The 26,297-nt window shown below is 46.8% G+C and overlaps 3 protein-coding genes across 5 annotated transcripts; 2 read left to right on the plus strand and 1 right to left on the minus strand.

Annotated features, from left to right (window-relative positions):
- Positions 1-590: 590 nt before the first annotated feature.
- Positions 591-8,235, minus strand: LOC135804453 (uncharacterized). 2 transcript variants are annotated; one of them, XM_065318323.1, is made up of 11 exons: positions 7,977-8,235; positions 6,939-7,398; positions 6,454-6,508; positions 5,584-5,953; positions 4,920-5,006; positions 4,399-4,508; positions 4,130-4,173; positions 3,229-3,389; positions 2,985-3,091; positions 2,077-2,197; positions 591-1,429 (listed from the first exon to the last, which is right to left on the minus strand). In XM_065318323.1, exons 1-11 carry the CDS (start codon positions 8,103-8,105, stop codon positions 1,358-1,360), a joined length of 1,716 nt encoding a protein of 571 aa, XP_065174395.1. In that variant the 5' UTR covers positions 8,106-8,235; the 3' UTR covers positions 591-1,357. The 2 variants fall into 2 exon arrangements, with proteins under 2 accessions (XP_065174395.1, XP_065174394.1); XM_065318322.1 differs by having other exon boundaries at positions 6,454-6,511; positions 7,977-8,234.
- Positions 8,236-8,722: 487 nt separating this feature from the next.
- Positions 8,723-13,196, plus strand: LOC135804454 (zinc finger and BTB domain-containing protein 49-like). 2 transcript variants are annotated; one of them, XM_065318326.1, is made up of 2 exons: positions 8,723-9,027; positions 11,010-13,196. In XM_065318326.1, exon 2 carries the CDS (start codon positions 11,066-11,068, stop codon positions 12,689-12,691), a length of 1,626 nt encoding a protein of 541 aa, XP_065174398.1. In that variant the 5' UTR covers positions 8,723-9,027; positions 11,010-11,065; the 3' UTR covers positions 12,692-13,196. The 2 variants fall into 2 exon arrangements, with proteins under 2 accessions (XP_065174398.1, XP_065174397.1); XM_065318325.1 differs by having other exon boundaries at positions 11,013-13,196.
- Positions 13,197-14,729: 1,533 nt separating this feature from the next.
- On the plus strand, positions 14,730-25,820 carry LOC135804455 (uncharacterized). The gene is made up of 6 exons (XM_065318327.1): positions 14,730-15,509; positions 16,395-16,547; positions 18,472-18,612; positions 19,779-19,986; positions 20,551-20,651; positions 24,731-25,820. Exons 1-6 carry the CDS (start codon positions 15,081-15,083, stop codon positions 24,866-24,868), a joined length of 1,170 nt encoding a protein of 389 aa, XP_065174399.1. The 5' UTR covers positions 14,730-15,080; the 3' UTR covers positions 24,869-25,820.
- Positions 25,821-26,297: the final 477 nt, after the last annotated feature.

The raw sequence follows: 26,297 nt of genomic DNA on the forward strand, positions 1-26,297 counted from the left end.
GCCTTCTTGCACGAGTCATTTCGTTCACGTGTTTCGCTTCGACGTCACGTCATGCATGCACACGGCGTTATCATCTTCTACTCCAGCAGCGTCATCATCCTCTTTTTCTTTGCTGGCCAAGCCAGCATGCAGTACATCATGCTACATGTAGCTGTCGCCACAATGCGTTGTTGCAAGAGTACATAAACCCCAGGGAGTCGTCAAATTTGACGACTCCCTGATAAACCCGTTACCGTTTATGTACTCTTGGTTGTTGGCTAAGTAGTTATAGCAAGAGTCATAGTAGTGGGTTATGGACTCTTGGTTATAGACTATACCATGATTGTATTTTTGTTCCACTCTTGTTGCCTACAGGTATCACCAAGTCTAGAGTGCATAGATCCCGGAGCTTATGCACTCTTGGTATCTTGTGGCAAGCCAGAGTAAGTTACAAAAGCTGAGCTGGTTGCAGGACGGCTGTACGTTGCGGCTCATGTGCTGACACCAGGGAGTAGTACAATGTTGTACTACTCCCTGGCTGACACCACACTGGGAGCCTTATGTCCGCTCTCTTTCCAAACGCAGACAAGTGAAGCGGAAATCATTCATATTGCACTACATGTAAGTCATGAGTGGTGATATGTTCACTGACCAGCGTTCAGACAACCTGAACAGCTCATGCGGGTTTGACTAAGGGTCTGATTAGTCCGATATAATTTTAAATATGCATTGGTGGTTAAGCATAGCGTAGCACATTCAGGTTACAAAAAGCGGAAGGAAACAAAAAAGTTGAAAAAACCCATCCGTGAGATACAACACTGCAGACATACCTAACAGTGGTAATAAGACAGACAACAAGCAATGCCCAGAGCCTCATGTCATGTCAATATACTTGCTACTAGTATGCTACGAGATAACTTTGTGTGTTTTGTGAAAGCATTTCAGCATGGATGCCAGGTAACATTCTTGCCTGGCGAAAGGGCAAATATACATTATTGCTCTGTTGCACATATGTCATTGTTCTGCAGGTGAAAATTGGGAGCAGACTGAGAAGAATGAAGTATTTTTTAGACAAGATTCGCAAAAACAAAAAATTACGAAAACTTCAAGACAACAACAGCGTGCCCATTGAGGTTGTTGAATGCAGATCCTGTGCATTATGGCAGCGAGCGGTGGCGGTGCACTTGAGATGTACTACGGAAAAGCAAGGTCAGCAACAGAAGCAGCAGCAACTTCACAGTGTACACAGGTGTCTACCTACCATGTATCCCCCGTGCCCATATATAGGTAGGAAGTAGAGAAGGTGAAACAAATACACACTGATGCTGATCAAGACGGTAGCTGTGTGGCTATACGCAGCTATGCGGAACGAACACTATTACCGTGCACCGCTCTCCATTGACTTCATCATGTCGTCACAGATAGCTGTCAGCTTGCTCTTGTCGTCGTCCTGTCAGCAAACAAGATGATCAGCAGGGTACACACTGTTGTGCATACGGTCAGTCGTCATAGACAACGGTCTGACAATTATTTAGGGACAGTTCGGGGGGGGGGGGGGGGGGGGTTACCAATGTGTGTGTGTGTGTGTGTGTGTGTGTGTGTGTGTGTGTGTGTGTGTGTGTTTTAACAGCCACCACTCACCCACTCTTTCTGCAGGTAAAACATTCCTGCAAGATATGAATTCAAGCTTCCCATCGATCAGATTAAACGAGCCCCCAACGAGATCTTGAAAAAAAAAACCAGTGATAACTGTGGATGGCCCCTTTGTGCAGTGGCCTACAGTCAACCAGTATCATACACTGGACTATATCCTTACAGCTCTTTGGTCCTCTTTGCTTCTTATAAATTATATTTTCATTTTAAGCACGTGTAAAGGGCCATGGCTATTTCTAGCACTTCAGACAGCGTACGATACCAGCCGGATCTTTTAATCTGGCTTGCATGGTGCGCTGTGTCAGAACACATTTTTCAAGTTCACATAATATTATTTTATTTGTCTTGGTGCCAGGGACTAGTGTTGGCATCAACATTCAGAATTTACTAATCAGCTACACAAAAGAAGGTGCCATGAAAAAGGAGTTATGCAGCCTGGCGTACCTTCTGACGGACTGACCGATGCAGGTTGTCAATCAAGATGGTGGTCTTTTTCACGTTGGCGTTGAGAATAGCCACTTCAGACGTGTGATCTTTGCGAAGCTGCTCCATCCTGCTGTTGGCACTGGAGAACATAAACATGAGAATAGTTGATACTGATGACAGTGGTATTGCCTTATTGTGTAATGATTGAACCATCGAATGCCTGTAGTCTTCAATCTGACACTTTGCCCAGAATCACCAGCAGCAAAACCTGCAAGGGAACCACTCCGATAAGCTTACCGATTGTCAGAGAGGACGCCGAGAAGCATGGCGGACAGGTGCCATTTTCCTGTCATTGGAATGCGGATAAGGATGTGAAATCGATGCTCTGGTGAGCCTTGATCAGTGAGCACAGCCAGGTTTCACTGCACTCACACAGGCATGTGAATGCCTTTGAAGGTTTCAAGGACCTTATGCCATTTGTACAGATCCACGAAATCCCGTAGAATCCCGTAGACCCGGTAGGGTGTTCATTGTGTGCTATGCATGCGCATTTGACCTTTTTAGCGTCATAATTCAATGACCAGCAATCGCTTTTCCAGCTTCTTCACTTTGGTTAGAACTTAGAACTAATGACTAGCTAGATCTTTGTCAGAAAAGGTTTTCGTATGAAATGCCTTCAGGCCCCATTTCTTAGTGGAAATAGCAGAAAACACAATAGGGCCCTGCACATTCAACACCCTACCGGGTCTACGGGATTTCGTGGATCTGTACAAATGGCATAAGGTCCATTGTGCATTGCCAGGTACGCCAGCAGCAGAGTAAACTACAGTTAGGGTATATTATGTTGAAAATGATATGGTGGAGAGTGGCCGGTCTCGAACAATCCCATATACCAGGAAGATCTGCCGACGAGCACCGGGACTTACCCTGTCAGCTTCTCCTCTGCGCTTTCTTTCAAACGTCGACATTTGACAGCGGCCTCGTCATACAGCGTCCTGGCAGCCTTCTCTTTTTCCTCTGCGTCAGCTACACCCTGAAAGAATCCGTAAAGTGAAGATTTAAAACAATGTGAATGCGTGTAAGGGTATTAGAGTCCAGTTCAGAAACGCCAACATTGTTTATTATTCTATCCTTGAGAAACAAAAGTATCCCGCCAAGAAGGCAACTTACCGATTGTAGCGCAATAAGCGTGTGCCGGAGCTTTTCAAACCGCGAAAAGAGATCTAGGTACGAGTTGTCGAGAGATTCGACATCTTTCCGAAGCTGCTCATTGACTCCGGCAACTTTGTTGCGTTCGTTGATGACACCAGCAATCTCAGCATCCGACTGGTCTGGAGAAAAAAAAGAAAGAAAAAAACAATAAACAAGCAGGCAGAACATTGCTGCATCCCAGGCACACTCACAAGACAGAACAAAGAAGAAACTTGAAGATTGATACTACATATAACACCACATCACCCCCCCCCCCCCCCCCCCCACACACACACACAGGGTAAGATATTCAGAAACACTTCCGTCCGATGTCCATGGAGAACACAAGCAAGCAAACACAGGCGTGCCCAAACAGTTGAAACCACACTCGACTGCTGGCAGAGACAGTGTTGCCACATCACTTTAGCCAAATATCAGTAGGATGAAAAATGCACCATCCGAGGCTTTGTCCCAGGTCCCCCATTCATAATAGCCCCAGTATACACACGCACCCATGCGACAACAATTTCACAGTTCTGAGTGCGACTCGGACTGACTTTCCGATTTCCCCCGAGACAGATGATGATTTCACTTAGCACCTGAGGAGGGAGCTATGGAAACACTCATGGTGACCACTGCGGCACAAAATCTGGATCCTGACTTTTAAACCAAGCAGAAGGCCAACATTGGGCATTTTCATGGCTGCTGTCAGCAGGAGAAGGTCAATTGTCGGCAGGTAGTGACATGCCTCCAAAATCGGCAGGCTACTGACATGTCGGCAGGTGTGGCAACACAGCAGAGAGCATATGTACATGATTCGGATTGAGTAGACGGGTGTCTAATATCAACCGCCTGGCTGACCTTTGAGTATAAAACTGACCTGTACGTTCAGCAGCAAAGGCCTGGCATTGTGTAACGGCTTGCCTGCAAGAGAATGTGCGAGGACAAGGAGAAGAAAACAATAGAATCAACTTCAATCAAGAGACACAGAGGGAGAGATACAAAAACAAGATAACAATGTCCCAAGCAATGTCCAGGTACATTTGCCTTCTACAGTGACGGTAACATGGTTGGAATGGGCAAATATATGAAAGACTATTACAAAGGATGCCGGATGGCCAGAGTTAGTAAACTGACTTGATGCAGTACCTCATTTCTTTTAGTAACTCCTCTCGCTCCACAGACTGGGTTTTGAGCGCTGCAGTCTCTGATGAAAGCCGGTCCAACTCGAGGTCGTATATGGCGCTTTCGTTGCTCATCTAAAAAGAATGCCATAGACGATAGTAGCCAGTAAGAACTTTGCACAGCCACAACAGACATTGCAAGTATGATACAATGAAAGAGCACAGTCGGCACATTGGTGCACCATTTGTCAGCCGTGTATGGAAGGCTGAGAGAGAGAGAGACAGAGAGACAGAGAGAGACAGACAGAGAGAGAGAGACAGAGAGAGACAGAGAGAGAGAGAGAGACAGAGACACAGAAAGAGACAGAGAGAGAGAGACAGAGAGAGAGAGAGAGAGAGAGAGAGAGAGAGAGAGAGAGAGAGAGAGAGAGAGAGAGAGAGAGAGAGAGAGAGAGAGAGGAGCATAGCTTTGAATAACTCGAGTGCAAGTAACGTTATCAGTGGGACTACATATGCCAGCAGAGACCATTGTGTCGATCAACATACTTGCTCCTTTGCTCTATTGACTGCTTCCGCTACAGCATCCTTGATCTTGAACTGCAAATCCGCCTCGGTGAACTTCAACTCAATGACCTTTTATGCAGCGAGGCACAGGACAAAAGGATGAAAAGATCAGAGCATTGGAATTTCGCCCACACCTGTTCATTCATACGATAAAGCTAACAAGCACAGCTGAGGATACAGTCGCGTACTCAGCAACATTCTCATACGTGACACATCCTTGCAGTTCTGCGCTGTGCGGCTGGAAGGACTAGTGGGTATTCATAATTGATTATCTCCCTTCAAACTCAAAGTATTTGGAAAGCACACGACACCGAAGGAGCTATCTCCGCCACGATATGACCTTTTTTAATTGTTATGCTGGTTCACCTACACATTCCGTGACACATCAGTGCCAAAGTCACTGTTCAAGACAGAGATGTCACTTCCATAAGGATTCTGATGTGTAAGACCAGGGTCGGGATGAGGGAAGCTATACTGTACCAAATGTACATGTAGTTGCTTTCACCTACATACAAACATGCAACAAAGAAGTTACTGCTAGACCTCATGAAGTCTGTCGTAACGACTCTTTTCGGGGAAAGCCTTCCTCCAAACAACTCGCTGTTCAGGTAAAGTAGATAGGACAGGGGAGACACCCAAAACTTACAGCAGAACCTTCATCTGCACCTGCAGCAATCCCTGCACTCTCTTCATTATCAGTGCATTGGGAAGCGGCTGTGCGTTGAAGGATCGGGGTGGCATTGTCGAGTAAATTCAGCGGAGCGTTCGGGAGCGCTCGGGCCGCGACTCCATCGGCTTTCTGATCAGCAGCGCGGCCAGAAGCATCGTCTGCCGTTGGAGTAGTCACCGCACACTGCTGTGTTGTACAGCTGGGTGGAACACCACCGGGCACTGGTGAGAACGATATAGCATTGCCTGTTGGAGTGAGGGAAGGCATTGCCAACGGAGTTGCCGAGTCCTTTAAGCGAGACACAGCCGGGCAAGTAGGCCTGGGGGTGTCAAGTTGAAGCAGATCACTGCACAGTACAAGCCAACACAAACCATACAGGAAGATCAGCTGACAGAGAAGGCATTTTAGAGGCTGTTGGAATGCACACCGTCACACACTTACACGGGTACACACGTGTATGCACACACGAGCACACACAAACATACACACACACATACATACGCACACAGGGCACACGCACATATGTGGGTGTACTCAATCTGCGCACATATGTGGGTGTAAATATTATATACACCCCCATCCACGTACAGTGACACCCACACGCACACCCACATCCACGAGCACATACGCATACAGATACACACACACACACACATATATATATATACACACACATACACATACACACACGCATGCACACATACACACACAGCACATATAAAACACATAAAACAAACAAAACACATGCATACGCGGTCAGGAGAAATGCACAAGTAACAACAGAGCAGAGGCTTGTAGCACACATCGGGGAAGAGAACTGAAAGTATGGAAAATGACAACACTGACCTGCCACTAGCTGTGCTAGTGATGCCTTCGTCAAATGCAGCTCCTGGGTTTCTGTCTGCTGCATGAGAAAAGATATGCCAATTCCAAACCATGCAGGTAGAAGCAAAGGAACAGAGCGAGGTAGAGGTGGTGCAATGGGCGCACATGTGGAGAGATTGATAAAGGAATACATCATGTACAGGGGCGTCACACACGGTACGACCAGTACGTCCATGGTCGTATCACTTTTCGTCCAGGACAGCCTGCCCAGAGCGCCTGTGGAGCGCTAAAGCGTACCCATGCCGGTCGAAAAATCTGATTTTCTTTCAGCCTGGTCGTACGACCCCCCACTGCAGCGTGACACATCGCATGTATATACTGACTTTGGTACATGTAATGTGATCAGCCCGGTGCTTTTAAATTTCCCTGTGCAAAGCAAATACAGCTGTAGTACAAACCTATACTGCAGTGTACTAGGAAATGCTTGCTGTGTACTTGCTAGTTACCTGGCAGTGGTGACGGCCTATTGACCAGGGGATCAAAGCGGACATAGAGAGACTGCCGGGCGAGCGCGGCATCTTGAGACTGGCCAGTACCCACGCTGTCCAGGAAATCCATGTCGAAATCGCTGACGCCATTGGCCGAGAACATCTCGCTGGCACAGCGGAACTCCTCCTCGTCGTAGCAGGGCAGACTGGCCACCAGCTCCTCGACGACATCCCGGGCGTACTTCAAGTAGGATTCGTGATCGGCCTTAGTTACAACCGTGCTGCGCTCACTCCATCTCTCCAGGTCGTCAAGATCACGCAGCTCGGACCACGGATCACATGACCTAACCTCCTGCTGGTCTTGACTCGGCGTTTGCTGGGCACTGTTGTTACTCAGCGGGATGGGACAATTGCTTCCTACGCCTGGCGCTGCCGAGAAAGCTGCGGATTCGGGCCGTGCTGGTGTAATGAATGTCACCTACAGAACAAGGCGAAAGAAGCACAGGTGAAAACCCGTCAGGGGACCATTCAGTTCCAGCAACCACCTGGTGTCTGCCAGACGACTATGTTACTATATTCTTTGGCACCTAGAGAATGTGTTGAATGTGCGGGTGTAAGAGACCACCTGCACCCATGCTGTGGACCCTGGCTAGCGCCAGGCGCTACAAATCGCATCATCTTTTGCATAGCTTCGGGAACAACAGGTTGCGTGCCTTCAGCCCTTGGTTACACCAGACGCACTACATGACTTTGTGACGTCGTCGTTTGAACGGCGTCGGAATTAAAAATCAAAATCCAGAAGGCGGAACAGGACTGAGAGATTACTCAAGAGTTTCACGCTCAAAACTCAAGCATGAGCAGAGTCCAAGAAGTATCAGCAGATTTATGTCTATTGACTTCATATCAATGCAACCAAAATGCCCAGGAATTTACTTTTAACTCCAATACTAGCAGGCGTAATGAAGACATCTGCATTCATGCTATTGGTTTAACTTAAAGACACAGACTTGATATGATAACGAAAAGCCACCGCATCATGTCTTCACTCGTTCTCACTTTACGCTTTTGCTTGCTACTCTCCGGTTCCATGTTCTCCTTGCCATCCAAGAGTGGCGGAGGTAGGATCTTCTTGTTCACATCTGATACAGCGCCAGGGGGCGACGCAAATGGGGATAGCAGTGACATTGCTAGCTTTAGTAGAACAGCCTCTGTGTAGCTTTAGTAGAACAACTGTCCACAAGTCAAAGTGCAAGGAAAACTAGTGATCGAACAGTGATTAGTCCTCAGATTCAGAATCAAACTACATGTAGTAAATGCACAAAGCAAACTGTGTCTCACACTTTCTGATCCAGATCAGGATCAAAGCTGTTATGTAGCTCGAGCGGCTGTGTGGAATGACGAGTTTTGTTTTTGAAATATCGCGGTACTACTACCATGGGAACAAGAAGTGGGATTCCCCCCTCGCGCGCGCAGTACATCATGATCATGACCAGAAAAATGATGCGGGTACGTACGTAGAGAGAGGTCTACGCTGTCAGCCTGTCACTGACGACACGTGACATGTAGATCTGCATCTGTCTACGCACCAGGCCCTACACGTACACATACCGTATACACCGTATTTTAGGACTACAAGTTCAACTTAGTACAAGTAGTACTAGCATACGGTATATGTGTAGGGCTCCCTGCTACACACACGTACACACACACACACGAACAGCTACGTGCACACACGCAGACACAGTCTGACTGTTATGTACACAGACATAACAGTCACACACACGTACACATGAGATCTGCATTTCATTTGCGCGGGGTGAGATCGTCGACATGTTTGTTCCCACGTAGATCACGATGTCAGTCATACGGACATACACATAATGCCATTTCAAATGAAGGATGGAAGGAGTGATCAGATGCAAGATGATGCACAGGCTGCAAGTAATCGGTGTTGTTTATATTTGTGGTGCGTGTAGAGGTCTATGTGTAGAAAGAATCTGAGTAACAGACAAAGAACACACATGCGATATCTAGTTTTCGTGATCCTCAGCGTTTCTTGCGATTGTGCCTAGTGTACTTGGCTCTCCACCTCTCAGTGCTTGAATTGGTAAGGCGTCCATCTCTCTTCGGTCCTTTCTTCTCCTTTTTTTATTTATAGTTTTGTACTTGTCACTTGATAGTACTGTTATAGTTACCCCAAATTGTAATCAGTATTTCTTGAGTCCCTCGTATATGTGCATTTGTTACTCGTACATTGCGGCAGGGGAGCGTGATATTGTGTAGGCCGGATGCAGGACAAAATAGAGTAGCTCGTGGATATGTAATCAATTTGGGAAGTGGATTCATGTTTGTTCATGCGTAGCATGTGTGTGTGTGTGTGTGTGTGTGTGTGCGTGTGTGTGTGTGTGTGTGTGTTTGTCCATAAATATTAGTAATTAGGATTTGAGCATGTGTTTGTGTGTGTTTGTTTGTTTGTCCATAAAAATTGATTATCAGGATTTTCTTTTATACAAGCGTTTTAATTTGTATATAAACATTCACTCAGTGCTTTCCATAGCATACCTAGAGGCTTTGGTACGTCACAAGAGAACCATAAGCCCATGCATATGGCAGCGTTGTTCTCACTGCACAAGCCCATGTCCGCTGTACTACGGCTGCTCAATACCGGAGCTGTACCAATCTTGGTGGATTGTAGTCACAACTAGCTGTGCTTGTAGTTACATTTTTTTGGAATTTCAGACATTTTGACTGGAACTAGGTTCGAGAGTGAAAACTATTGTCGAACTTTCGCAACGTTAGACTGAAAAGGCCAGGAAAGTCGGAGAGACTTTATGCTCCGCACATGCATGTTTCGACCAGTTGGTGGCAAACGCACGAAGTGACGTGAGGCAGAGTTTAACCCTTCCACTGTTGTACCATGTGCTGCGTCACGGCTAGGTCCTGTCCCCGGGGAAAATCGCGGAAAAAATCGCAAAAAACGCGGCATTATATGGCATAATTTGCGGTGAATTTGCGGTAAATATGCGGTGAATATTATTGATATCTCGCGGCGGCAAGTTTGCAGTTGATATGAGGCAATTTTCAGTGAGTATGTAGTGAAATCAATCAGTTACAAGTCTCTGGTGTAAGCACTCGTCATATTTGAGTACAAAGCCGCCACGATGAGACGTTGCTGACCGAACAGTGCACTGTGTGTACGTGTAGTGCAACAAGAAAGTTCAAAAAACGCGGGAAAATCGCGGAAAACGCGGTCTTTTAAAAAATCCCTAAAAACGCGGAAAAAACGCGGCCGCGGAATCGCGATTTTCCCCGGGGACAGTAGGTCTTTTCGAAAATGCCCTACGACATTCGAAATGTGGTAAAAGGCTCGAGTTCCACAGGTCTGCTGCAGAAGATTTACTAGAAACTGTTCGAACAGTAAAAATTCGATAACACCTCTCTTGTGTCCACTTCTAGTAATACTTCTGAACTATGTTCCATGAAACTACTAAGTTTTGCAATTACTAGTACGCTTTTGATGTGTTGATGTATGCAGGGAATAATTTAACCGGTATCGCATCGCAATTTGCTACGCAATTCTTCTGAGATGCAAAGCAACTTCAGAAATGTGTCGCAGAAAACTGCGATGCATGCTGATTTTACACTGTACCCAATGATACACAGTGTGCATGCTAGGGGCGTGTCTTAGGGATGAAATAGATGCACAAAGTTTCGAAAGTGCTGAGCTATCCTGGCACCGGGTTAGGTTTGCATCTAAGGTATTTCAGTTTACTTGTGGCCTGAGCTTGCACTCTGATCAGCTGTTCAGAAGGACAATGCTACCAAGTGTTGGAAGAAAATTGCTATGCAACTTGTTTGAATTGCTATTCAAGTTTGATTTTGCGAAATTAAAAGTAAATTATTCCCTGGTATGTGTACGTGCATGTCTGCATTTGTGTGTGTGTGTGTGTGTGTGTGTGTGTGTGTGTGTGTGTGTGTGTGTGTGTGTGTGTGTGTGTGTGTGTGGTGTGTGTGGTGTGTGTGTGGTGTGTGTGTGTGTGTGTGTGTGTGTGTGCTTGCTTGCCTGTACAAAATACTTGTTTTGGCAAGCAGGCCACTGCGTGCCCTTCGAGTCCTTGCTGTTTCAGATTTGGCCACCGAAGACCATGGCGGAGAGTGCGAATGTTGTCGTTGAAGCCATCCATAAGCCGCCATCAAGCACCAGCCAGCACTCGGAAGCATATCTCCCTGCCGTTGCAGGAGAAGGACGCCTGTACATGAAAGAAGAACCAGCGTTGGCCGGCGCATGGGGTGGGGGTGAGGTCACACTCCAGGACGGAACTGGGGCAACCTCATCAGAGGAAGAGGAGGTTGATGCAATGTCTACGAATGCCGGTGCAAGTGAAATGCTGCTGACTGCAACAACCGGCGCCAGTGCGTACTTCAACAGGGCAGAGAGTAGCGCTATGAAAGATGCTGAGGCCCTGGACAATGCCGAGGAAGATGGACGACTGGTCATCATGGAAGACACTGAGGATAGCAAGTTTCTGCTCAAGCAGTCAGCATCACCGATGCCTAATCCCAGGACCAGTGCCAGTGCCAGTGGTGGAGTAGCCTGTGAAATCTGTGGCAAGGTGTTTCGTCAGGAGAATTACCTGCACGTGCACATGCGAACGCACTACGGTGTGAAGCCCTATGTGTGCGAGCAATGTGGCAAGGCTTTCACAAGGACGTCACTTCTTGCTGAGCACAAGCGCCTGCATGGCAATGACTTCCAGTTTGTGTGTAACATTTGTGGCAAGAGCTACCGCTGGAACAGCTCTTTGCAGCTGCACATGCAGACGCACACAGACAAGAAGGATCATGTGTGCTACATCTGTAAGCGTGCTTTCCGCTGGCGCATCGCACTGCGCCGGCACATGACAGAGCATGCAGAAGAGTCGCCCTTCAAGTGTGACACGTGCCAGAAGTGCTTCACGGACTCCTACAGCCTGGCGCAGCATGCTCGTGTGCACACGCGCGAGCGGCCATTCACGTGCCCTGATTGTGGACGGACCTTTCGCTGGAAGCACCAGATCACCCAGCATGCGTGCGCCATGCGTTCTGACGGTAAGACTAAGACTAAGAGCAGCTCTCCGAAGACCGGCAGGAAAGCTAGCAGTGCAGCCGTACAGACTAATCCTCCTGGTCGGTCAAGGCGCTCCAATGCTGGAAATCTGTACACCCTTCGCAAACAGATGGCCGCGCAGTCGGACGGCGAGGGTGACGGGGCACCGTCTTTTCTTGCTCAGCAACCTCCCGCGTGTGATCAGTCTAGAAGTGCACTACTTACTCCTGGTGCCAGCACGCCTGTTGTGCTCTCACTCAGCAGCCCTAGTGGCCTGGAGTACACGTGTAGCCTGTCTAATGTCTCATCGCAGTGCAACCTATCCTCTGTTGCTGCTAATGCCGGCATTCTGAGCGACGCGTTCAAAGACTCGGAGAAGCAGTCGCTTCTGCCGTCGACTGACGCCCGTGCACATGTTGCAATCGACGCTCACGGCCAGAAGAAGCTGGTGTTGACCTTACCGCAGGAAGCTTTGGATGTACTGCTACGAAACCAGACACCCTGTTTCCGCCAGGCACCCGGTGTTGCAATGGGCAGCAATCACGGCATGCTTGAAGACACTAGCACGGCGTTCACAGTAGAAGCGGTGGACGACTGTGGTGTAGCCCATGGCGAAGCGGCGCTGTTTCATCTTCAGAGCATGCCAGTGCCGGATGTGACCCTTGGCACGCCGCTAATGCTTTGATGCCGCACCCCATGCCCGCCACGCCAGCTCCTCTTCTTTCCGATGGTAAAGCCATGTAGAGCCATGTAGGTTAGTGATGGTACACTATGACTGTCATTGATGTGGCGAAATTTGTTTGAGACCTGGATTCTATCTGCTAGAGGGAACACGCTGAGTTGGTTGTCTTCCCTCTGTGTGCAAGCCTGTACAAAATATTCTCTTTTTTTAAAGAAATCAATCCGCTCTCTTGTACATGCTTACTCACAGTCTTTTTTAATCCTCTCTGCTGTGTATAGCGTTGCCGCTGACCAGTTGTTTGTGTCTTGTGTTTGTCTATCCACATTGTACATACGCGCGTGTGGTTAGTGTGAGTGTTTCTAGACTAATCTAGTGTCACCGTTGAACCCGGACATACATGTACGTTGACCATGAAACTGATCCTTTTTTTTAATATCCCAAAATATTTTAATCCGTTTTTATTTCCAAGGTCCACCGATGAAAGATGATACAATTGTGTTTACTTGTGCTCGTCCGTTCTTTGCTTCCCAGCCTGATTTTGCCAGGGCAATAGTCTATGTAATAGTTATACGAGTATATTCACTAGATTGGGTGCCATGTCTCAGACTACTGTAAATCAACAAATTTTGGCCGGTGAGAAACTTTGGCCGATCTCCAAATGAAACTTTTGGCCGTGATCAAACTTTGGCCGATTGGGGTTCAATCTTCCATCATTTGACTCTATGACAAACTTTGGCCTGCGATTTACTTTGGCCAGTTGGCACCAAGCAGCGAAATCAAATCGCCAGCGAAAATTAGTTGATTTACTACTTATGATTGTGTGTATGTGGTGTGTGTGTGTGTGTGTGTATGTTGTTAGTGTATGTGTGTGTGTGTGTGTGTGTGTGTGTGTGTGGTGTGCAAGTGTATGGGTGGCTGGGTGGCTGGGTGTGAGAAAAAAGCCACTTCATAGCCACATGTATGTGGTGTAGACCAGGCTGAATAGTGGCAGTCAATTCTTCCCTCTTCAGCCTTGCAAGCTGTTGAATGGTGCAATCCCAGCACAAGTTGCTATGGCTTCTGCTGTAGCATCTATCATCGCCTCCGGCGATGGGCATCAAAAGGTCAAGTGTGTGTGTGTGTGTGCGGGTGGGTGCATGCGTGTGTGCATGCTGTCAACAATGCGTAGAAGAACTACAGTCGTTATTTCCTCCATAGCAGTTACCTTTTTGCTGACTCTCTCTCCAACCCTGGTGTCTGGTTTCGTGCCTACACGATTACTTGTGTCCTTGACTACCATTGTGTGACCGTGTGCGCACGTGTGTGTGTGTACGTGTGTGTGTGAGCGTGTGTGTGTGTGTGTGCGTGTGTGTGTGCATGTGCGTGCATGTGTTCGTGGGTTTTGCGTGTCAGCTAATTCGGATGGTAGTATGTGCTATTATGCCAGACAGTGACCACGTCTTTTGCCATCAGGCCCGGCTGCTTGAAGGAATGTTGCTGTACCTGCCACCTTTCCTAGTTCATGTACTACATTGTAGTACCATAATTATTATAACTTTCACTGGAGGTAGGATAAATGCAGTTGGATCCCAGGACGGATACCTTGACAAAAAAATTGATGCCGGCAATTAATTTTTTCTGCACGTTTTGTGTGTGTGTGTGTGTGTGTGTGTGTGTGTGTGTGTGTGTGTGTGTGTGTGTGTGTGTGTGTGTGTGTGTGTGTGTGTGTGTGTGTGTGTGTGTGTGTGTGTGTGTGCGACTGTGCGTGTGTGTGTGCGTGCGTGTGTTCGTGTGTGCATGCTCGTGTATGTGTTGTTGATTGGCTCACTGAATAGAAAGGTGGGAGCGATGACATTGTGTATTTGTTACGTCAAGTGTCTATCTGGTTCTATCAGGGTTTTTCAACTTTTTTGTTTTTGTTTTTGTAGCTGCTGGCCACACAGACCAAACTGCACTGGCAAACGAACACATTTCGGCCGTGCACGTGACAAGTCGACTAGGTTCGAATAGGGAATTCCCCATTTACCTGCCCACAATGCCCCACATGCGGTTCACATGGTTCATGCTCTTCAAAAATCAAAGACAAAACTCAAAAAGGACAAACGTCGTTGTTTCAACCAGCAGACGTGAACAGCTCCTCCATTCTGATGTCCTCCGGTGGCTTACGGGATTTACCCAGTTCCACACCATAGTATGCTTTTTGTATTGAGGTTCCCAGGTACGATAATTATATTAATTTGAGCAGCACGTTTACCCCTCGATATAGGGCAACGACGGTCTCTAGGTATACTACTAGTATTCATTTGGATTACCTATCAACCTGAACTTGGATCCAGGCAGCTGCGTCCTTAGCGGAAACAACAATGCTATAACAGCGATTGGAATACAGTGCTAGTACTTGCCAGAAACTGCCATGTCGGAGAGCTACCATTCGCTGCTTAGCTGGTTCCATGCAGAAGGTGGATATATTCATCCAGCTGTAACAGTGACTAGCCTGGGAGAGTTTGGCAGAGGAATCGTAGTCACCGGTAGCGATAGGGTGAAGGAAGGAGAGACGCTGCTGTCGATCAGCAACTCGAGCAGGTCCTTGCTACGTGCCAGCAATACAGCTCATAGCATAGTGCTCTCAGTGATAGAAGATGACCAGTACTCCGACTGGTGGGAAGCATCACTGCTTGTGCTGGCTGAATGCGTTCGGCACGACTCGCTCTGGCGACCGGTATTCCAGGAAGCCCCGAATGAGTACACATGTGCTGTGTACTGGACTGACGAAGACTTGGCAGAACTAACTGGTGCTGGCAGCTCCTGGCTATTAGAGCAGGTCAATTTTGAACGGCGCAAAGTGAGTGATATCAATGCTTGGTGCCGTGCGGCGTATGTGCTGTGTGGCGTAGGTGCTGGTGCTGGGTGGCGCTGGTGCTGTACCGCATTGGTGCTGTGCGGCATTAGCACCTGTGTCCGCTCAATCATATTGCAAACTACGCAGTAGAGATCATGTAAAAACCATCCCTCGTTTCTTGACTTGGGTTCGAATCATACCTAGTTAAGAATAAGTCTGAACAAGCCCACTTACAGTTCTAACGCATACAGTCAGTACAGTCAACTTCGCTAATAACGACTGCGGATATAACGACAATTCGCGAATAACGACATAATTTTCATACCCAGAGCAAAGTCCCATCCAACAGTGACAAACATAATGAGACTTCGGCTATAACGACACTTCGCGAATAAGGACACTTTTCTGATGCCCCGCCGCCGAGTGTCGTTATAAGCCAAGTTGACTGTATACATACAAATTCCAACGCACAGGCACAATTTGAGGGAGGATTGACATCATGGACTATCCAGGGTCCTCATCTGATGAGCCTTTTGAAAGATGCAGAGGGTCTTCTTTGTTCGCAGACCAGTGCTAGTATTAGATGCTGGTAAACAAATTGAAGTAGTGCATCATTTGACCCAATGACCGATGTGCAGCTTTCAACACCGTCCCCGCATACAGTTGTGCCTGCATTTACTCCTACTTGAAGGCCATGCGCCAGTCCCTTGCCACATATTCTTGCCAACATGTTTATGGTACTATAAGTATTTTCCTTTTTACTCTGATGTGTGTGTGTGTGCATGTGTGTGTGTGTGTGTGTGTGTGTATGTGTGTGTGTGTGTGTGTGTGTTGTGTGTTTTGTGTGTGTGTGTGTGTGTGTGTGTGTGTATGTTTGCACATACGCAGTTACAGGAAGAGTATCTGGCCGTGAAGAGGCTCATACTCGACTACTATGATAAGGAGAGCATATTTCCAGAAGCAGCCAGTACATTTGAGAACTACAAGTGGATGCGAGCATTTTTGAAAACACGTGGCTTTGATTTTGAGGTGAAGGGCAAAGTAAGTCACAGTTATCCTTGATTACTTTGAATTCCGAAATCATCGTACAGTAAAACCTGTGACTACCGACCACCCCTTGGTGCCAGCAAAAGCGGTCTTTAGTAGCAGGTGGTCTTTAGTTGGAGTTTTGCACCGTGCGACCATATATGGATCCCAGTATATGATATGCATATCAAAATGCAGCTAATACAATTCCCATGGACTTGCGCAATGCCATTCTTATTTCAGGTCAAACAACACTTGGAGAGAAAGACGGAGAAATGGAGAGAGACAAAAGAGAGAGAAAGAAGATTCCATTTTTTGCAGACATCAAATTCAGCTGCTACTTCTGAAGCCAGGAGTCAAACGTTCCCTGTGGAAGTTTCGTTTTGCGCTGGGCTTCAAATTTGTTCATCCGATCAATCGTACCGACTATCCTTGTTGTGACTTCTTGATTGTTCGAACGCGATCCTTCAGCATCAGGACCTTGCGGTGCTGCTTTGTTTCTGGATTCCTTGACGCCATCCTCGATTCATTCGTATGAGTGGGGTGACAGAGCCGCTCAGTCTTCGTTTCTCCTCCGAGTAGTAACCAGGTAACATCGAGCAGAGAGCGCTTTTGATGCGCTCTCAAAGACGTTTCCTAGCATGTTTATTCTTGACAGCGCTTGAAATTCTGACAGGTGTGGTGCAGTCCACACCGACTCCACAATCATAATGGCCTGCGTTCATTCTTCAGCTGTAGTACCGAAAGATTCCTTTCGGGACCATGGAAAATCAGCAAAATTTCAAGAAGGAGCTTCGAGCAACATTTGATTTCCTACATCGCGGTCGCTAGTTACGGGTCAAAAATCGCCTTTGGGACAAGAAAAGGCGGTCGCTGTTCGCGTTCAGCAGGTAGTCGCTAGTCACAGTACATTTTGAATGTGAGACCGTCCGTGCCTGGCCAAGTGGTCGGTAGTAGCAGGCTGGTCGCTAGTCACGGTGCCGGTCTTTAGTTACAGGTTTTACTGTACCTTCTAGGCCGTCCCAGTGATCACGTCCAAGTGGCGTTCGGTAACTTTTGCGTCCCAAACACAGTACGCATGTGCGAAGTTTGTTTTGTTTTGTTTTGGCAATGGATCTTTGTTGGAAGAGAAATGTTGGTGCCTGTGATGTGTTGAAAGCATTTTCTCTTTGTTGAGTGTCTTTTGTATGCAAGCGAAAATCATGGTTCAGTAATTTGCTACTGCTACTTCAACTGCAAGCACCACTACTTGTGAACACGTTTCACCTTCCCGTACAATTCAGCTCTTTCTGTACGGATATGTGGATAGAATGCCATTTTCTCCACAGGAAATCTGCTTCTGCTCTCCATCGGAAAAGCTAACTAGAAAGTAATACATGTAAGAGAAAAGAAAAGAAAAAAAAAGCAGCAGGCCCTCTCGGAGAGCAACTGTGTTTTGAGGATGAAGAAGCAGTAGAAAACAACCTACAACTAGACAAAACATGCGCATTGCATTGGAGACGTGAAGCTTGTTTGGCATCATAGTCAGGTGTAGATAAAAGGTCGGCAATGTCTGAAGTGTATCTCTGCAGTCTAGTATACCTACCTTGATTGTTGTCTGGTCAAATTATGTGCGGCTGCATTGTCATGGACTGATTCCGAACAGACAAGGGGGTTGTCATTGTTGGGATCAGCTCTTTCTTCCTGTATCTAGGAGATAACAACGTGCTGCTTGTGTCCACTAACTTGTTGACCACGGTGACACCCCTTTCTTGCCTCTGCATAATTTCCCAATACATTCGGCGCTTGACAGGCATTCATTCCAGCTGTGGATCAGGTGGGTTTGGACCCACTATTCCAGTTGTGCAGAACAATGAGACACTGGGGCCCCTTTTTCAGGGCTACCGGCCCCCATTCCAGTAACTATTTCCTTGCTTCAATGTGGATGTTGTTGATGTAGGACATTTCCGTAGTTGCTCCGGTGTTCGACATGCTCAACCATAGCTCAGAGCCTACTGTAGTCAACACCAGAATAGTACTGAACCTGGAAGACGACATAGTCAGAGCTATAGCCAAACGGGACCTGAATAGAGGAGAACAAGTAAGTGTTGCCAGCAGATGCGTGTCTATATATTTTTATAGACGAATTAGTGGTACAGGGTAGCGTGTTGGTGTTGAGTTACATCTGTACTGCCGCTATTGCGCATTTCTATTGAATAATGTCTCAGCTGTACCCACAAACTCCTCGGCTTATCCAGGGTGTGGGGCCTGAAGGGTGTCTGGAAACGAAACTGCCCAAAACGCGGTAATGCTGAACAGATGTAAAGCAGGAAGTACAGTTTCTTTGCCTCTTTTTGTGAAAGCGTGCGGACTCTATGTAGGCAGGGATGCCTGCATATCCATGGTATCCGGACAGTGGGGTTTGGGTGTACATGTCCAGTGATCTGGCCATTCGTAACCAGTGGTTCAATGGTGTCAAACCAGATGTGACACGTCACCTAACCAACAAAATCGTGCTCTCTTTGAGATAGGGTATGTCAAATAGGGCTGGCAAGTGATAATTTATTGACTTCTTAAAGAAGTCAATACATTTTTACTGTTTGGGCCGAAATGGATCCACCGTGACCATAGCAAAATGCTGCAGTTGGTAGACAGGCCCATTATTCCGCACACTGGTGCAACTTTAATCAGTGCCAGCAGTGGGTCCCCCGGCCAGGTGACTACAAGCAGATGCATTGTGCCCTTCTGTGAAGGAGCCCACCTAAGAGTGTATGGATCCATACATAACCTGCGATCCAAGTGGATTCAAAACTCGGCGTTGCCAAGACTTCGACCTGGCGGTGACGTAGAAGTTAAAAGCCCTAGCTCCACATCGCTCTATTCTCGAGTGCAAGTTGCTGCTTCTAGTTTTACATGTACCTGGCTGTGACAGCAGTGCAAGGGAATGCTTTTGAGTCGCAATGAAGTCCGATTAAAAATATGTTTTACAATGGAAGAAGTATTGTTTGTAGTAATTCTTTACTTTAGAAGCTATGAGTACAGTGGAATGTCGGAATTCCGACCGCCCTTTGAGCCGGGCAGAGTGGTCTGACTTCCGAGGTGGCCTGATTGTTGAGAATGACCATCCTGTGTGCGCACTCCTGGAGGAGAGTTGCGGATAGAGCAAAAGTGGTCCGATTGGTGAGGTGGTCCCTATAGTAGCGTTTGATCCCCTCTTATACAAAATACATTCTCTGTGCTCTTCTAATCTACACTCTCCGTTGATAGCTGCTGATCTGTTATGATGATACATCAACCAATGCTGACCTTCTGTGCCGCTATGGATTCATTCCGGATGGCAATCCCAACAAACGTGTTGCTTTACCCGTCTTGAAGAACCTGCCCGGGTGTGAGGATTTGGCATCCGAGTCGCTGTGGGTACAATCCAGTGGCAAGATCTCGCCTTCGTTGTACGCCCTGCTGGATCAGTACTTCGGTGAGTTTACAGGATAGACTGGGTTGTTGTTACTGTGCACACATTTGGACACTGTTGGACGCAGGTATGTGTTGATCCATTTTTGGCATTTGGGGCAATGCCAGGAGACGTTGATTGATATGGATTATGGTCAGCCCTCGTCTGAAGTGGTGCGCACAGCGTTTGTATGTAGGACTAGCTATGGAGGTTCTGTGAATGAGGTCATTGTGGCTATGCGTTGTATGGTGTGCATGCCTTGGAAACCAGCGATGGTTTGTTTTGAGTGGCAAACAGTGCTACATTTACAATTGTATTTTGAATTCAGATTTGAATGGCAGTGTTGTACTGGGTGACGAGCCATACAAACAGTGCTAGCTTTGAGTGGCAAACAAGCTCTAGTCTAGAGAGCCACTGCACCATGGCTTGGCCACTCCATGCAAAGCATACGACGTACATAACCGCATGACCTCTATGCGTTGACCCGCTGCGCCGTTGTGAATTTGTCCATGGATATTCCCATGGATTTATGATGTGCATTTTACATCCTTGCCTGTCCTTAATCAATGCCTCCACGATTGCATGCAGGTTCAGATCTGAAGAGTCTATACGAAGCTCTGCTGGCTAATGTCGCTCGCTACTTACAGTCATGGTCGCATTCAGTTGATCACTACAGAACAACTGCCAAGGTAATGTGCTGCTCTTTGTGTTAGTGCATGACTTGTGTGACTTTGATTATCTGTGAAACATTGTAAGTGTGGTGAGCACATACCCGCTACCAAGAGTATATAAGCCCCCAAGGCAGGAGTGTGGAACTCTGCATATGGGGTCTCCGACGGCGAAAACTCACATCACGTGTCTCAGGTACTGTAAGTCTACAATCGTTCGGCCTGGTCAAATTTCGGCCTCCCAGGGCTAAAACACATTTCGGCCTCCCAGGGCTAAAACACATTACGGCCGCATTAAATTTCCGGCCTGTACTGCTGCTGCCCATATACACTGTCACACTGAACCTTGTAAAAGAAAATTTCAGTTGCAACAAATTTTCAGCCAAATATGCCCAGGCCGAGAATAGCCGAGAATGAATATGCGCCGAATATTGGTTGACTTACAGTACGTTTCGTACTAAGTACAAACGAAGGATAGCATGCGCGCAATCCGGATATCTGCCATTATCATGCTGGGGATTTGCATACGTGTAGTGAGTTTCTGTTAGAGAGTGCTTTTTTTATTACTCCGCTGCTCGCTAAAAACGGGCTGGAAGCGTGTAACTGTGACACTACACCACGTGATGTGAGTTTTCGCCGTCGGCGAACCCCATAGAAAGGGTATCAGGAGTTGCACACTCTTAGGGGCTTATATTATACAATTTTCCGCTACCAATAACCCAGTTACGGCACTTTAATTTTTAAGAAGCGCGTATGGAGAGCCAAAGATTAATTTATAGGAAGAGAAAGGACCAAGGAACTACAAGTTACACTATAATGTCCACTTACACCACCAGTTACTTGACAATCAGCTCACTTTGAGCCTTCCCAGTTGGAAGGCTGTTGGAGTGCGCATCCAATACGTGCTAGAGCTGAGTGGCGGTTAGCTGTAGAACGTCAGTACCGTTGGTCAGTGTCGTGCAATGTTATCACATGAGCTGATTGTCAAGTAACTGGTGGTGTTAGTGGACATTATTATTAGCGTAACTTGTAGTTCACTGGTCCTTTTTCTTCTTATCAAATAATAAATAAGCATCGAATTGCGATCGACAGATCAAGCTGAACGGACATTTCACAAAGGCTTTATTCACGGTTTATTGTCCACATCACATTTTTTTCCTTCCATGTTCTTCACCGCCTTCGTATCCACTCGGCTTTTTAATACAATAAAATAAAGCCTTTGTGAAATGTCAGTTCAGCTCGTTTTTATGATCGCATTTCTAAAACTATAAAATAATTAAGAAACGAATTTCGGAATGTTTGCGACTCCGCTCTTCCAAGAAAAGTCTAAATAAAAAACGCCTCACTTGCAGTGTTTTGCATTTATACGAAAATAAGATTTGACTTTGTTTCCAGAGGTAGCCATGCAAACTGTCGTAGTTGAAGAAAAAGACGGAAATTCTGCGCTCGGGATCTCAGCGCAATTCAAAATTTCGGAAAGTCGGCCGAGGAGTACAGTAGAGTCGCGCGCCCAAGAACGTTGTTTCCAAGGGGTTAGCCTGGGACGTTCTTATTTATCAGCAGTCTGGCTGCGTTCTTATAGCTCGTTCTTAGAAACAATCCGTACCGGATCATATTGTGTCCCACAAGCTGCCAGAAAACCAACACCGCCGTTCTTAGCTTTAGGCCTGTCACCGAAACTAGCAGTATTTTCCGCACGTACATGTGCATCAAAAAACTACAATGTATTTTGAAACAATTTCTTTCACTATAATGTGCGAATATGTGGCTGTTTTTTTTCCCCGCTCGCACTGTGGTGTCTCAGGTGCTGGACGTGTATGATATAATAATTGCTTTTGAAAGTATCGGCGGCGGCGGCGGTATAATTTGGTGCTTTCATCACTGTTTATGGAGTAATCACTACGAAATGTGGTGGAGAATAGGGGCTGTATAGAAAACGGATCCGGCTACATGGTCAAGAAGCAAAGATGGGAACAACATGACCAGTAAGGATGAGATTGGGCTCATTAATCACAGAGCCGGTTGACCGCTGTTACAAGATTGCCAAGAACTGACATCTCTTTCTTTGTGGCGATCCGCCTGTTCTTTTTTTATCAGACTCTCTTTCTGATTTAATCCCCTGAAACTCTTCAGATGGCTTGCCTTGCGTAGAGCTTTGGCGTCGCTTCTTGGTGGGATGTGGTGCTGCAGGTGCAGGTTCCGTTGACCGAGTACATACAGGTTTGTTTGTTGTTGCCGCCTCATCGTTACACACTTCCTCCTCATCCTACTCGCTATCTTCCTCAAACTCGGTTTCGGCATGCCGACAAGGGAACCAGCAACACATTTTGTCTTCACATTGGGTTTCCACCCAAACGCATCGTTCATTTCTTGGAAGAAGGCAGGCTCCTTCTTCCTGGCCACTCCTGTTTTCGCCAGGGAATCCACAAACGCCTTGTAGTCACGCGTCAGCATCTTCCACTGGTTTTCGCATTGATCCGCGGTGGGATGTGAGGCTCCTTCGTTCTCCCTCTCTAATTCCCGGGAAATCTTTATCCAGATGCTCTTCTTCTTTTAGACTGAAACATCGGAGAACTGTTCATCTTGCGATGATCGAGCCGGAAAAAGATCAATATTGAGCTTCTTGCTCCACGAAATCCGGCTTTCCTCTCTACTACTTCCACCTCAGCGTCAGAGCCATCCTCCACCTGGGCTTGTGCCTGTTCTTTCTCATTCAACATTACTGATTGTTCTTTGGAGACCGAAAGAAAGCACACTTCACGGCATGAGCATATAAAATATGTGGCAAACTCGAAAATATTTTGTGTCGGATGGCTGTTAAAAAAATCAAAGTCCATTTCCACTCCAGCCACTCCCGTTATGGGGGCCGGTGTGGTCGGATTGCACTCCAAGTACGCCCACTGTGGACTCGGCCAAACGATCACGCTCAGTCGGAGCAGACTTGCTCGGGATTCGCCCAATCGATCACGCCCGTGGGTTGAATAAGCCCGGACAGGTTTTTTCTCATGTAAACGCCTCCTTGGCCTTAGGGCCAAGGTTACCAATAATATTTTCAAAACGAAAAGTTTTCGTTTGGAGGTGGGTGAGTTTGATGGAGTTTCGTTTTGAAAATAATTATTGAATGCAGATAGAGAATGCCCAGTCACTTCTGGGTGTCGAAAATTGACACCAATATTTTATTGGAATTCGTTTTACCTGCAGAAAAGGTGGGTGGGTGGGTGGGGGCTGAAAAATACCAAAACATTTCGTTTTGTAAAAACAATCGGTAACCCCGGACGGCCCCTTAGTACATACCCGGGTAAGACGTACGCCTGCTTGGTGCGGTCCTATTTCGTAGCACAGATTTTCCTCCCATAAGTGCACACATACACAAGTGTATGGATACGACGTACTCTGATAAGACATACAACTCGTGTATGACCGACTTTTCAGCAGGTCCCAACAGAGCTATCCTCGCATACGATGTACTATTCTGGTGTTTGCGTACACCTAATGTCAGGAGTCTGTATAATCCTCCAGAGTGCGCAACTGGGATGGGGTTGTGGGACGGCGTAATCCGTGATGTACCGGTACGTCATCTTTTTAGGTCGGACTTGCATCATTCCGTCGACGCGGTCCACCACGGAAATATCCAAACACACTTCGCCTGCTCATGATGTCACACTATGACGTGCGACACGGATTTCGCCGTACCAGATCTGATCGGTGAAGTTGCGCACTCTGGGGGGGTTATGGACTCTTGCTAGTAGTACACATAACAGGTTCGCTCAACAGGTACATGGACTTAAGTATGTTGACAGCGGGGAGGAGGCCGATTGCAGCGCAGGAAACCTGGGTTGGTGGCACTGACCACATACATTTCTGTGAGTGCAATGCATTTTGAATTTTGACATACTGTACATGCATCGTATTAATGGGGCGGCAGGAGTCAACTTTGGATAAGAGGTACCTTGGATACTAGGTGTACTTTTCTCTACTCCCCAAGGCCAGGGCACGTCTTATCTGAATTCCACTCTACATGTAATTGCATACAATTCCTGTTGTACTAGCTCATCATGATTGCTACGTGTGTGCTGTTGCGGCGTTTGCCAACTGTTCAGGTTGGTTCCACCTACGTAAGCCGGTGTATTGCCAGTGTGTTCGCCGAGGAGCATGATATCCTTACAGCGTTTCACACGGCAGTGAGCAGACACCTTACTGGTGACTCGTTGGACGTGCTCTACCAGCTGTGTCAATGAGTAGGCCTCACCGGGTACAGAAGAACAGAATCAAACTACTAGGTCCTTGTTCCTGGGGTAAGACCTATCTAGCACTTTAGTTAAACATGCCTTGAATCGCAGGAGTGACTGCACACTAAAGTGAGCGAATTTGAAACGATTGCCCCACATCAAGTTGATGGTTGATCGCTAACCTCTGACACACAGGAAGAACCGATAGTGTAGCTCTGAAATGTGGTCTTACGGAAAGCACTCATCAAGATGCTCTCATTGCCTCTACCTATTTATCCTCATTGCCAATGTACTGTCCACGCTAGCTACCATTTCCAACGCACATAAATTTCTTGAGAATGTATTTAGCAGTACCAGTACAAGCAACGTTATGCAGCCGCTTGAATGCTATGTCTCCGGGGATATGCAAGAGAAGAACCTGTTGTAATCACGGCCATTCGTACTCGCCGTGGAAGCACCTGATTGCCACTATTATCCCGTACACACAAGCATCATCTCCCGTCACGTAGTATTTCACAGGCGATATGATCACAGTTTTATTTAGAGCTACTCCAGGGGATGCTGCGCTTCTTTATACCACAATGTAGACCTTGTCGCAATTCAGATGCACGTCTTTTTTTTACCAACGGCAAATTGTACTTCTCCTCTATTTCATTTGCAGCATGTCTAACTGAAATGGCGCCTGTTTCTTTTTGGATTTGAGTCTTTACAAACAACAGCCGCTCGTGCACCCGTGCTAGCGTTTTATCCGTTCACTTTTTATTCGGCACTTATTCATCCTCCCGTAACTCCCATAGTTCTAGCCCATGCTAACAGTTCACAACTTATACGCAATTCGTTTGTGTTTTTGATTCAGCATTTTCTTTATTTACATCAAATGCTCGTTATTATTTGTACACCATCCCCGTTGAAATTCCTATGTGTCCAGTGTGGCATACTGGAGCTAGGCCGTTGCCATTGAGCCGTTGACTGTGCTAACTGATGCAGCAGGGTGCCGGATATCCAAACTCCTTGGGAGCATCAATGTATGGATAAGCAAAGCGGAGTTGTTTCATAGCTTTGCACTACCCTTTGTGACTTGACAAGGCTATTGAGTACAGTAATATTCATAATTATATCATCAGCATTTTCGCTACTGCAACACCTTGATGAGCAGCGGTACGCTGACGGATGTAGTCTGCACTGTGTTTCGTTTACTCAAATGCATAGGCAGGTGGAAAGCGACGGAATGATGAGGAGTAGTGGAATACATGTAGCGTAAAGTACCGCAAGAGCGCTACACCTTGATTTTACAGCCAGGGAAAGGAATACTGTGTGCAGAGTGCAACGAAGTTTGTGCGGTGTGAAAACCTTTTTTTAGTTTTTAGTGCACTACATTGTACATGTAAGGTCACTAGCAGGTTTTTGTGTGGTGCTCGTGTCCGCTCGAAGGTGAATT

This window comes from Sycon ciliatum, chromosome 1 (assembly GCF_964019385.1).
Source record: "Sycon ciliatum chromosome 1, ocSycCili1.1, whole genome shotgun sequence".
In the NCBI taxonomy this organism is placed as follows: Eukaryota; Metazoa; Porifera; class Calcarea; order Leucosolenida; family Sycettidae; genus Sycon; species Sycon ciliatum.